General features: G+C 56.5%; 1 protein-coding gene across 2 annotated transcripts in view; it reads right to left on the bottom strand.

Moving 5' to 3' along the window:
- LOC135643510 (uncharacterized) overlaps nt 1-13,681 on the bottom strand; it is a 33,412-nt gene that overhangs the window by 4,382 nt on the left and 15,349 nt on the right. For both annotated transcript variants that reach the window (XM_065160547.1, XM_065160548.1), the window contains exons 2-3: nt 10,763-10,919; nt 10,533-10,633 (exon numbers count right to left, since the gene is read on the bottom strand). In XM_065160547.1, coding sequence (XP_065016619.1) covers nt 10,533-10,633; nt 10,763-10,919 — 258 coding nt within the window. The remainder of the gene's footprint in view (nt 1-10,532; nt 10,634-10,762; nt 10,920-13,681) is intronic.

The raw sequence follows: 13,681 nt of genomic DNA on the forward strand, positions 1-13,681 counted from the left end.
ATTGTTCCTTATAAGGCTTGTAGAGCATCCAATCAATTCTGTTTGGTGAGATAAAGACTGAGAACTTCAACTTCTACACCATGCATTGGTGGGAGCCTTGTGCATTGGGCAACACATTTTAGAAGGTAACATTTAATGCCACGGTAAAGTAGCTCATTTATATGTGCCCATAATGGTGGCAGAAGCATTTTCACAGATAAACACAATTTTGAATTAATATGAACCAGGTGTCTGCAAGGACATTTTTGACAACAAATAATTGAACACAAGTGTACAGGAACAAATACCTGATTTCGGCTTACAAGCCCAAGTTCTTTTACAGAATTAAAAGGACATTATCAGCTTCTGTGAGAAACATGGTATCAATAATGACAACTTAAGGTTCACCTGCTCTATGGTAGAGACCTTAGAACCTTGACAACTATGGTATAGTAGAACCAAGTTAAAACTTAGAAAAAGCCCACAAAATGTTCCTAAGGAAACGTAAGCCAATGTAATAATTTCTATTTGATCTCTCTCTAATATAATACAGTTTATGAGCCCTGTCGATCAGAATACATGATCGGCCATTGGTTGATCTCCAAAAATGAACAGTGATTACTGATATGGCAAAAAATGGCAATGTGACACGTCATCCCCCTGACCAACGCACTGCCCGAGGCTCGCCATACCCTGCAGCAGCTCGGCCTCCCACGCAACCAAAGGTACAGTCCTGCCCTGTAGACAGCTACATCAGGTAACATCAAACCTCCTCTATAAATACCCCCGAGCCCTTGGTAAAGGGAAAGAGGACACACTCAACAGACGGAGGTTTCTCCTCCTCCTAAACCCCCTCCGCATCTTTCTCTAACTTGATCGTCGGAGGGGTCGGGTCGAGCACCCCGGCCCGACCTGTGTGCAGGTGCGAGACGGTGTCGCCTCTTCCTGGCGCTGTGGCGGAGCTTCTTCCCGACCGGGACGACCCGACCTCCCGACCCGAACCGCCGAGCTTGTGGAGGAACTCACTCAAACACAACACTCAGAGGCTCTTCTTCTGCCTCATCCACAATCCCCTCCACATCCTTCTCTAACTTGATCGTCGGAGGGGTCGGGCCGAGCTCCCGGCCCGACCTGTGTGCAGGTGCAAGACGGTGTTGCCTCTTCCCGAAGATGCGGCGGAGCTGCCTCCCGACCCGAGCCGCCGACCCGACCGGGCGACCCGAGCTGCCGAACCGACCTCCCGACCCGAACCACCGAGCTCGGCTGCTGGGAGACCCCGAGGAGCGCCCCCAGCAAGATCCCCGTCATCCGGACCCGAACCAAGCCGCGACGGCCCCCGATGCCACGGCTAAAAAAGTTACTTACCGTAACATAATGGCGCTAGAAGGAGGGCCCGAAATGACGGTACGTTAGCTTTCTCCTTGGTTGCTCCACTGCAGCCGACCTACACCAGCAGCAGCAGCGACTTCCGGGGTCGGTCTCGGCTTCTCGGCCCCGCGCGTCTCGGCCACTCGGCCCCACGCGCGCGGCCAGCCCGCGCGCCTCGCCCCCTCGGTCCCACGTGCGCGGCCAACCCGCGCGCCTGGGCCCCTCGGTCACACGCGCGCGGCTAACCCGCGCGCGTCACGCGCGGCCAAACCGCCTCCCATGCGCGCGGCCAGCCCGACAACGCCGAGCGTCTCGGCCACTCGGCCCCACGCGCGCCTCGGCCCCTCGGTCCCTCGCGCGCGACCAGCCCGCGCATCTCGGCTCCTCGGCCACGCGCGTGGCTCGGCCACAAGCGCCTCGACCCCTCGGTCCCACGTGCGCGGCCAACCCGCGCGCCTGGGCCCCTCGGTCCCACGCGCGCAGCTAACCCGCGCGCCTCACGCACCGGCCAAACCGCCCGAGTCCCACGCGCGCGGCCAAACCGCCTCCCATGCGCGCGGCCAGCCCGACAGCGCCGAGCGTCTCGGCCACTCGGCCCCACGCGCGCCTCGGCCCCTAGGTCCCTCGCGTGCGACCAGCCCGCGCGTCTCGGCTCCTCGGCCACGCGCGTGGCTCGGCCACAAGAGCCTCGACCCCTCGGTCCCACGCGCGCGGCCAACCCGCGCGCCTCACGCACCGGCCAAACCCCCCTCGGTCCCACGCGCGCGACCAGCCTGCGCGCCTGGGCCCCTCGGTCCCACGCGCGCGGCTAACCCGCGCGCCTCACGCGCGGCCAAGCCACCCGCGCGCCTCACGTGCGGCCAAACCGCCCGCGTCCTGCGCGCGCGGCGTAACCGCCCGCGGCCCATGCGCGCGGCCGCCCGACAGCGCCGAGCGTCTTGGCCACTCGGCCCCACGCGCGCCTCGGCCCCTCGGTCCCTCGCGCGCGACCAGCCCGCGCGTCTCGGCTCCTCGGCCACGCGCGTGGCTCGGCCACAAGCGCCTCGACCCCTCGGTCCCACGTGCGCGGCCAACCCGCGCGCCTGGGCCCTCGGTCCCACGCGCGCGGCTAACCCGCGCGCCTCACGCACCGGCCAAACCGCCCGTGTCCCACGCGCGCGGCCAAACCGCCTCCCATGCGCGCGGCCAGCCCGACAGCGCCGAGCGTCTCGGCCACTCGGCCCCACGCGCGCCTCGGCCCCTCGGTCCCTCGAGTGCGACCAGCCCGCGCGTCTCGGCTCCTCGGCCATGCGCGTGGCTCGGCCACAAGCGCCTCGACCCCTCGGTCCCACGCGCGCGGCCAACCCGCGCGCCTCACGCTCCGGCCAAACCCCCCTCGGTCCCACGAGCGCGACCAGCCCGCGCGCCTGGGCCCCTCGGTCCCACGCGCGAGGCCAACCCGCGCGCCTCACGCGCGGCCAAACCACCCGCGCGCCTCACGCGCGGCCAAACCACCCTCGCACCTCACGTGCGGCCAAACCGCCCGCGTCCCGCGCGCGCGGCGTAACCGCCCGCGGCCCATGCGCGCGGCCAGCCCGACAGCGCCGAGCGTCTCGGCCACTCGGCCCCACGCGCGCCTCGGCCCCTCGGTCCCTCGCGCGCGACCATCCCGCGCGTCGCTGCTCCTCGGCCACAAGCGCCTCGACCCCTCGGTCCCACGTGCACGGCCAACCCGCGCGCCTCACGCACCGGCCAAACCGCCCGCCTCCCATGCGCGCGGCCAGCCCGACAGCGCCGAGCGTCTCGGCCACTCGGCCCCACGCGCGCCTCGGCCCCTCGGTCCCTCGCGTGCGACCAGCCCGCGCGTCTCGGCTCCTCGGCCACGCGCGTGGCTCGGCCACAAGCGCCTCGACCCCTCGGTCCCACGCGCGCGGCCAACCCGCGTGCCTCACGCACCGGCCAAACCCCCCTCGGTTCCACGCGCGCGACCAACCCGCGCGCCTCACGCGCGGCCAAACCACCCGCGCGCCTCACGTGCGGCCAAACCGCCCGCGTCCCGCGCGCGCGGCGTAACCGCCCGCGGCCCATGCGCGCGGCCAGCCCGACCGCGCCGAACACCTCGGCCACAGCCTACCCGAGACCTCCTCGGCCATAGCGTGCCCGAGAGCTCCTCGGCCACAGCCTACCCGAGACCTCCTCGGCCACGGCTTACCCGAGACTTCCTCTACGTGGCCTAAGTAGCTCCTCGGCCATGGTATGCCCGAGAGCTCCACGGCCACGGCTTGCCCGAGACTTCCTCTATGCACGCGCAAGTAGCTCCTCGGCCGCGGCATGCATGAGGAGAGATATGGCGTCGCTTGAGAGACTTGGCTCATGCACGGCCAGCACGTAGCCTTGCTGCCTCGCTGCCTCAGCCACTCGGCCTCGTGCGCAGCCAGCAAGCAGCATCGCCGCCTCGGCCACTCGGCCTCATGCGCAGCCAACATGCTGCCTCGCTACCTCGGCCCCTCGGCCTCATGCGCAGCCAACATGCTGCCTCGCTACCTCGGCCCCTCGGCCTCATGCGCAGCCAGCACGCTGCCTCGGCCACTCGGCCTCGTGCGCAGCCAGCACGCAGCCTCGCTGCCTCGGCTTCATGCGCAGCCAGCCTTGCTGCCTCGCTGCCTCAGCCACTCGGCCTCGTGCGCAGCCAGCAAGCAGCATCGCCGCCTCGGCCACTCGGCCTCATGCGCAGCCAACATGCTGCCTCGCTACCTCGGCCCCTCGGCCTCATGCGCAGCCAGCACGCTGCCTCGGCCACTCGGCCTCGTGCGCAGCCAGCACGCGGCCTCGCTGCCTCGGCCTCATGCGCAGCCAGCCTTGCTGCCTCAGCCACTCGGCCTCGTGCGCAGCCAGCAAGCAGCATCGCCGCATCGGCCACTCGGCCTCATGCGCAGCCAACATGCTGCCTCGCTACCTCGGCCCCTCGGCCTCATGCGCAGCCAACATGCTGCCTCGCTACCTCGGCCCCTCGGCCTCATGCGCAGCCAGCACGCTGCCTCGGCCACTCGGCCTCGTGCGCAGCCAGCACGCAGCCTCGCTGCCTCGGCCTCATGCGCAGCCAGCACGCTGCCTCGGCCCCTCGGCCTCGTTCGCAGCCAGCAAGCGGCCTCATGCAAACACGCTGCCTTGCTGCCTCGCTGCCTCGGCCACTCGGCCACATGCGCAGCCGGCAAGCAGCATCGCTGCCTCGGCCACTCGGCCACATACGCAGCTGCCTCACGGCCTCGTCCACTCGGCCTCGTGCGTAGCCAGCACGCAACCTCGCTGCCTCGGCCACTCGGCCACATGCGCAGCCAACGTGCTGCACGCTGCCTCGGCCCCATGCGCGGTCTATCCGCCCACACCGAGCACCTAGGCCAATCACTACCGAGATCCACCTCGGCGCGGCCCGACCGCCTGTCGTGTTCCTCGGCCGCGTGGTGCCCGAGGCCACGTCCTCGCGTCCTGCCCGCCTGATCGTGCTACTCGGTCGCATGACCCTCGCGACCACGCCTGCGCGGTCACCCCGCCTGCGTCGTGCTCCTTGGCCCCATGTTCCCGAGACAGACCAGTGCCGCCAGTACGCCCGCGTCGTGCCCCTCGGCTCCATAAACCCCGAGACACGTCTGCACGGCCAGCCTGCCTGCACCGAACTCCATGGCCCTATCCACCTGGTTCACGCCCCTCGGTCGCAGCCTGCCTGCACCGAGCACCTCGGCCAATCTCTGCCGAGACCCACCTCGGCGCGGCCCGACCGCCTGTCGTGTTCCTCGGCCACGTGGTGCCCGAGGCCACGTCCTCGCGTCCTGCCCGCCTGATCGTGCTACTCGGCCGCATGGCCCTCGCGACCACGCCTGCGCGGTCTGCTCGCCTGCGTCGTGCTCCTCGGCAGCATGATGACCGAGACCACACCTGCGCGGCCTGCCCGCCTGCGTCGTGCTCCTCGCCTCCATCATCCCCGAGACACACCTGCGCGACCAGACCGCATGCGTCGTGCTCCTTGGCTCCATGTTCCCGAGACAGACCAGTGCCGCCAGTACGCCTGCGTCGTGCCCCTCGGCTCCATAAACCCCGAGATACGTCTGTGCGGCCAGCCTGCCCGCGCCGAACTCCTCGACCATATCCATCGCCTTGCCCACCTAGGTTACGTCCCTCGGCCGCAGCCTGCCTGCGCCGAGTGCCTCGGCTCCATGCTTGCCGAGTCCACCACCTCGGTCGCGTAATGCCCGAGGCCGCCACCTCGGTCGCATAATGCCCGAGGCCACCTCGGTCGCATAATGCCCGAGGCCTCCTCGGTCGCTTAATGCTCGAGGACACCCCCTTCGGCTTCACGCCTGCGCAGCCTGCCCGCCTGCGTCGTGCTCCTCGGCTCTTCGGCTTTATGCCACCCGAGACCACGCCTGCGCGGCCTGCCCGCCTGCGTCGTGCTCCTCGGCTCTTCGGCTTTACGCCACCCGAGACCACGCCTGCGCGGCCTGCCCGCCTGCGTCGTGCTCCTCGGCTCTTCGGCTTTACGCCACCCGAGACCACGCCTGCGCGGCCTGCCCGCCTGCGTCGTGATCCTCGGCTCTTCGGCTTTACGCCACCCGAGACAACGCCTGCGCGGCCTGCCCGCCTGCGTCGTGCTCCTCGGCTCTTCGGCTTTACGCCACCCGAGACCACGCCAGCGCGGCCTGCCCGCCTGCGTCGTGCTCCTCGGCTCTTCGGCTTCACGCCTGCGCGGCCTGCCCGCCTGCGTCGTGCTCGTCGGCTCTTCGGCTTTACGCCACCCGAGACCATGCCTGCGCGGCCTGCCCGCCTGCGTCGTGCTCCTCGGCTCTTCGGCTTCACGCCTGCGCGGCCTGCCCGCCTGCGTCGTGCTCGTCGGCTCTTCGGCTTTACGCCACCCGAGACCACGCCTGCGCGGCCTGCCCGCCTGCGTCGTGCTCCTCGGCTCTTCGGCTTTACGCCACCCGAGACCACGCCTGCGCGGCCTGCCCGCCTGCGTCGTGCTCCTCGGCTCTTCGGCTTTACGCCACCCGAGACAACGCCTGCGCGGCCTGCCCGCCTGCGTCGTGCTCCTCGGCTCTTCGGCTTTACGCCACCCGAGACCACGCCAGCGCGGCCTGCCCGCCTGCGTCGTGCTCCTCGGCTCTTCGGCTTCACGCCTGCGCGGCCTGCCCGCCTGCGTCGTGCTCCTCGGCTCTTCGGCTTTACGCCACCCGAGACCACGCCAGCGCGGCCTGCCCGCCTGCGTCGTGCTCCTCGGCTCTTCGGCTTCACGCCTGCGCGGCCTGCCCGCCTGCGTCGTGCTCGTCGGCTCTTCGGCTTTACGCCACCCGAGACCACGCCAGCGCGACCTGCCCGCCTGCGTCGTGCTCCTCGGCTCTTCGGCTTCACGCCTGCGCGGCCTGCCCGCCTGCGTCGTGCTCGTCGGCTCTTCGGCTTTACGCCACCCGAGACCACGCCAGCGCGACCTGCCCGCCTGCGTCGTGCTCCTCGGCTCTTCGGCTTTACGCCACCCGAGACCACGCCAGCGCGGCCTGCCCGCCTGCGTCGTGCTCCTCGGCTCTTCGGCTTCACGCCTGCGCGACCTGCCCGCCTGCGTCGTGCTCGTCGGCTCTTCGGCTTTACGCCACCCGAGACGACGCCTGCGCGGCCTGCCCGCCTGCGTCGTGCTCCTCGGCTCTTCGGCTTTACGCCACCCGAGACCACGCCTGCGCGGCCTGCCCGCCTGCGTCGTGCTCCTCGGCTCTTCGGCTTTACGCCACCCGAGACCACGCCAGCGCGGCCTGCCCGCCTGCGTCGTGCTCCTCGGCTCTTCGGCTTCACGCTTGCGCGGCCTGCCCGCCTGCGTCGTGCTCGTCGGCTCTTCGGCTTTACGCCACCCGAGACCACGCCTGCGCGGCCTGCCCGCCTGCGTCGTGCTCCTCGGCTCTTCGGCTTTACGCCACCCGAGACCACGCCTGCACGGCCTGCCCGCCTGCGTCGTGCTCCTCGGCTCTTCGGCTTTACGCCACCCAGCTCGCCTGCGCAGTGCTCCTCGGCCCTCATCGGCTCCATTTCTCCCGAGTACAACTCTGCTGGACTTCTTGACTGAATTACGCACCTCGGCCTCATGCTCCTCGAGACGCGCTCGCGCGACCGGCCCTTCTACGTCATGCCCCTCGGATCCGCATGAACAGCCTACCTAAAGTAAAAAGCCATGCATCGGACTCCCTGCATGCAAAAACCGACGCATAGCTCCTTTCGGGGGGGCATATGATATGGCAAAAAATGGCAATGTGACACGTCATCCCCCTGACCAACGCACTGCCCGAGGCTCGCCATACCCTGCAGCAGCTCGGCCTCCCACGCAACCAAAGGTACAGTCCTGCCCTGTAGACAGCTACATCAGGTAACATCAAACCTCCTCTATAAATACCCCCGAGCCCTTGGCAAAGGGAAAGAGGACACACTCAACAGACGGAGGTTTCTCCTCCTCCTAAACCCCCTCCGCATCTTTCTCTAACTTGATCGTCGGAGGGGTCGGGTCGAGCACCCCGGCCCGACCTGTGTGCAGGTGCGAGACGGTGTCGCCTCTTCCTGGCGCTGTGGCGGAGCTTCTTCCCGACCGGGACGACCCGACCTCCCGACCCGAACCGCCGAGCTTGTGGAGGAACTCACTCAAACACAACACTCAGAGGCTCTTCTTCTGCCTCATCCACAATCCCCTCCACATCCTTCTCTAACTTGATCGTCGGAGGGGTCGGGCCGAGCTCCCGGCCCGACCTGTGTGCAGGTGCAAGACGGTGTTGCCTCTTCCCGAAGCTGCGGCGGAGCTGCCTCCCGACCCGAGCCGCCGACCCGACCGGGCGACCCGAGCTGCCGAACCGACCTCCCGACCCGAACCACCGAGCTCGGCTGCTGGGAGACCCCGAGGAGCGCCCCCAGCAAGATCCCCGTCATCCGGACCCGAACCAAGCCGCGACGGCCCCCGATGCCACGGCTAAAAAAGTTACTTACCGTAACAATTACTAATCAGGAACCCTATGGCCTATGCAAACACAAACCTAGCAGTCGGACCCATACCTCATCTAAGAGTCCTACAAGAAGCAACAGGAGAAATATAGGAACAAGAAGTTTGCCGTAGTTTAAGGAAGCCCACCTACCCAATGATTTAAAAAGCGCTAGGCGCCAAGGTCAAAAAACGCCCGAGGCGCTAGGTGCTCGCCCGAGCGAAGTGAGGCGCTAAAATATAAAAATATATAATATAATTAATAAATATAATTATTTAAATTTTTAAATAAAAATATACTATTAAATTAATCTAATAAATACAAATACTATTACTAGTATATAGTTAACAGTATACAGTATATTGTTAACAGTATACTGTATACAGTTAACTGTATATAACAATATATTGTATACTGTTAACTGTATACTATATACTATTAACAGTATACTATCAAAAAAGAAGAGTGTAAGGGAAGAGTCGGAAGACCGAGGGTGTTGACTGAGAAAAGCGGGAGCGACAGCTGTGAGTGACGACAGTGGTAGCGGCAGCGACGAGCATCAACAGCGATAGCAGGAGCGGCAAGCGACGACAGCAGCACCGGCAGTAGCGGGAGCGGAAGCGGCAAGCGAAGACAGTGGCAATGATAGCAGCGAGCAGCGGGAGCAGGAGCGGAAGTGGCAAGAGGAGACAGTGGCAACGATAGCAGCGGGAGCGGGAGCGGCGAACAGGGTTAGGGTTGGGGAAGTCACGCTGATATCGATGCTTTAGTTGGTTCGATTGAACCAACTAAAGCACCGAAGACCGAACCAGACCTCAAACGCTGTTTTGGTCACCTGGTTTAACCCAGGCGCTCGCCCGAAGCGCCCGACGCCTGGGCTCGGGTGAGCGCTCTTTGAAGCGAGGCGCTCGGGCCTTGCCTCGCCTTGCCCAAGCACCTAAGCGAGCGCCCGAGCGCCTTTTTAAATCACTACACCTACCTTCTTTGTTATTCGCCACTCCTATGTAAGAATGGAGCTAATAAAAAAATCTTTCAATCAGGTTTAGATAGACCCTTAAGATCTTGTGAACAACATTACTGTTCATTCCATAATTTTTCTTTCTGCAGGATAATAGAATATTTTGCAATGAAAACTAAAGTCCAGCCTTGGATCAATGGAGATAATTATTTAACTGTTTCTTTATATTCCATTGGAACTTATAGGTAGTATAATATAGTCCAACGAGGACATCAAACGATACTCCTCTGATTGAAGCAACGATGATATTATTCATTAATTAGCAGCCAATTCTGCAATGCCATGCTAATTGCACAACATGGTTCTTATTCTTATCAATGGATCCAAATCCAGCAGCTAAATCAGCAAATATCTAATTTTGCAGTCCAAGAGTTCCCCACAAAGACCTACATAAAGCATGAGAAATAAAAAACACAAAAAGCCTTGACATTGACAGATAAGGAATAGAACAAACTGAAGTCTTCATGACCATTTGATAATGTCAGGTTATTCTCTATTTATCATATTAAAGTAATACCAAAATTTCAAAGATTTTGTGTGCTTTCTGCCCCTAAAGAGAGGGCTGTTCAGGTGTGGATAACTAACTAACTATGAGAAAGTATACCAGTAAGGAGTGTCAGTATTCCAGAGGCTAAAAATCCATGAAAACATCTAGAAATTATTTAGATCTTCGACCAATATTTTGATTTTGATAGAACTGTGACAAGTCCAAGAGCCTTAAGAGTTTATGTTTCTTGTATAATCAATCCATGAACAAAAATCTCCAAGATATTTAACACACAAAAAGAGGGGTATAATAACTGACTGATGAAATTAGCAAGTAATTTAAGGTGTGCTAGGTTAAAATCCTGCTAGTATATTTGACAAGTTTCAAAATGAAATATATAAACTTATGCAGTATTTGAAGTACTAATGAAGATATAACAGTTTCATTTAGCAAGAGTGCTTGCGGAATATCTTCAGCACGAAACAGCAATATACATACAAATCTTCACAATTAGAGGACAAATCTGAGAGCCTAAACAAATAAGTAGTAGAAATATCAAATATGTCGTATATGGAAAATTAAGATCAGCATGAAACACTTGAAAAGAAAGCAACCAATTCTAGCAGTCAAACACTGTAATATCATTGTATTTTATGTACAATTAAACAGGAGAGAAAGTAAGGATCGAAAATGTTTTATATACCCAAGCATTGGCAGAAAAATGTATAGATCGTTGATATAGCCTCGATGAATTAGCATTCCTGCCCATTGATGCAGCTGTTCCAGTACTTCCACTACCAGACCCTGCACCACATGCTTGAATTTTGGAGATATATTTTCTTTTTTCCAAAAGCATACTTAAGATATATTTTGTAAAAATCTGAGAATTTCTAGTCAAATAATAAATGAAAAAGGTTTTTTCTTCCTATCCACCTGAATTTTGTGACCTCACATTCTGAGCAGCTGACTGAGATGAAAGTCTATCCGATGCTCTTGATGATTGAGCTGATTGTGACGAAGGTCTGTCTGAGGCTCTTGATGACTGAGACGAACTAGTTGAAGACATTGCCTCCACAGCTAGGTTAGGATCCTAGAAAGCCAATTATGATATCAGAACATAAAAAGACCAACTGTACAACTGGATTCTGGACACAATTTGCAACATAAATTGAATTTGAGAGAAACTAAGAACCATCAGAACCAAAGTAGTAGATATATAGCTTCAGTTAAGCCAAGATTACCAAAATATAAACTTAAAAAAGTTATGGAAACCATCCACTAAAACAGGTAGAGTTCCTGTCTTGAATAAGTTTAATCATTTAACTGGAAGAGAATCTTTGTTTCCCCAGAACACCAGTCTGCATTATTTTCATGGGCATCTCAGATTCAGAATGGATGTGTTAATCCATATTCAATCTGGCTTTATAAACTTTGATTACCAGCAGGCCATCAAGATGTCAACAGGTGTCCAAACCCACTAAAAGGTTGTCAAAGATCTCGTCCATACTGCTTAATTCCTCGGAGTTTGAAACACTATGTTTGAGAATAAGGCTGCATTGGAAACATAAGGTAGCGGAAGCAGGCAATTGACATTAGAAAAGGTCGCCTGTTTGGTGATAAAAAAGAAATGTTCACTGCTAGAATTAGCTCGACTTAAAGAGAGCTGGTTGCTTGAAAAAGGAAAGTTAAAATTTGTTGAAGCTGGATGACCCTTATTGCAGGAAAATGATGCAGGAAACATACTGGAAGTGGTATGAGCATAGTGCATCATTCTTTGATTCTAGATATCTAGGTGGCTCCACCCATTGCTGAGCATGTATGTATAAGTTTCTGAAGGGCACTTATGAAACACACATGCATGGATACATGTGTGTTTAAGTGCATGAATGTCTGCCTTGTGTGAGAGAGAAGGGCAGAGAAAGGAAAGAGTTTTAACCATTACATGGAACCGAGGAAGAAGGGAAGAGGCAAAGAAAAAGAAAGAGTTAAGATAAATCAATAGTGTCATAATTTGGATTGAAAGTTAAGTCAAATAAATTGTTGAAACAGAATGACACCAATATGGGGTACATCCTATCACCACAAAGGTTGGCGAACTAGGACATTATTGTATGTACTATGTAGTGGGTAGTTTTTGTTCATAACCATCTGAATCAGGTCCATACCAGATCTTTGTCAAACATGGTTTGTTGATAAGTGCAACCATATATATTTCATGCTTCTGATTCTACATAATGATCATTAGATTGGAAGCTAAAATGCAACAACACTTCAGCAATCAAACATGACAAGAATAACCTCAGCAAATAACATAACTTCAATTAGATGCCACTTTCAGATTTCATCCTGGTACCTGTGCTGAGATCTCATCCAAACAATATGAGCTAAGAGGTAAAGTTAGTTTGATACACCTCAACATGCCAATGTTTAAAGACACTAGAAAATTGATAGACATGTTGATACAGTTGTAAACTGGTAAAACCAGTACGATATAGATCGGGATAATATGGGTAGCATAAAAATCATGTGTTATCTGATAGGAAAAGAGTCGGTACTAGGGGGGGGTGAATTAGTGCAGCAGTAAAAATTACGTCGGTTCAAAACTTAGTTGCGATTAAATCCGTTTCCGACGAAAAACCGTTTCGTAAAGGTATTAACTTTGAAAGCGTACGGAAGAACGTAGTGGATGTAAAGCAAGTAAAGTGGTATGCAGTAAAGTAAATTCCACAAGAGAAACACAAACCAGAATTTTTATAGTGGTTCGATCGTCGTGACCTACATTTACTAAGCTAAACAAAGTCCGTAAGTCTAGGTTTCTTCCAGCAATCTTCCGACGATCTCTCAACAATGTTCCAACGGACTCCCGACAAGCTTCTGGACTTCATGATGATCTTCTTGGCGAGTTCCGACGAGCTTCTTTGGCAAGCTCCGGGACTTCTCGGTCAATTTCGACAGAACATCCAACGAACCTCCTGACTTCCGATGAACTCTCAAACTCCCAACGAAATCATGTTCTTGACTCCGGGACTTCATTTTGCTTTATGTCTTGCTATTGTAGTTAATCATGCTTATGTAAAAACAACTTCGATCTAGACAATTATTACTAAGCATGAATCATGTTGTCCGACATATCATTAGTCCATCGACGCTTCGTTCGATTCTTCGACGCATCATCCTCTTTTGTGGCCTATTGCCCAATCGGCCAGTTGACCTCCGCAACTCCGATATCCTTGGCGCAATTTCTACTCTTCTTAGCTCGATGCCCGAATCTATGGCCCGAAGCCTTCTGTCGATACGTCATCCGATCCTTCAGATAGATGTCCAATCTTCTGACATGTTCCACCAGCCCAACATGATTCTTCCTGCTTTAATTGTCTCATCCTGATCGAAGTACCCCGCGTCACTCAAAACACAGATCAATTCATAAATACTTATCAATTGGTTTCATCATCAAAATCCGAGATTCAACAATCTCCCCCCTTTTTTATGATGACAACCAATTGATGACGGAGTTTAAACAAACTCCCCCTATCAATATGCCATATTAATAGAGACTCTTGGATTCAAAAATCCAAGTAATATGTTATCATAAACTTATGCATAACATCATACTTCTCCCCCTTTGTCATCAACAAAAAGGAGAAGTGCAACTAGCAAGTGTTTTTAGATATCTAAGTTCAAATCATTGCATAATAAATCTCAAGTTTTATCATCATTGCAAGCTAGTAAAAATTTTGAGTTTTACATCATGTAAGCTAGCAATATTTAAGATGTTCAAGAAGGCAACTTTTGCTTCTTGAAATATGCAAGTTAGCAATCTTTGCTTCTTTTTTGAGATGAGCAAGTTAACAT

This window comes from Musa acuminata, chromosome BXJ3-7 (genome assembly GCF_036884655.1).
Source record: "Musa acuminata AAA Group cultivar baxijiao chromosome BXJ3-7, Cavendish_Baxijiao_AAA, whole genome shotgun sequence".
In the NCBI taxonomy this organism is placed as follows: Eukaryota; Viridiplantae; Streptophyta; class Magnoliopsida; order Zingiberales; family Musaceae; genus Musa; species Musa acuminata.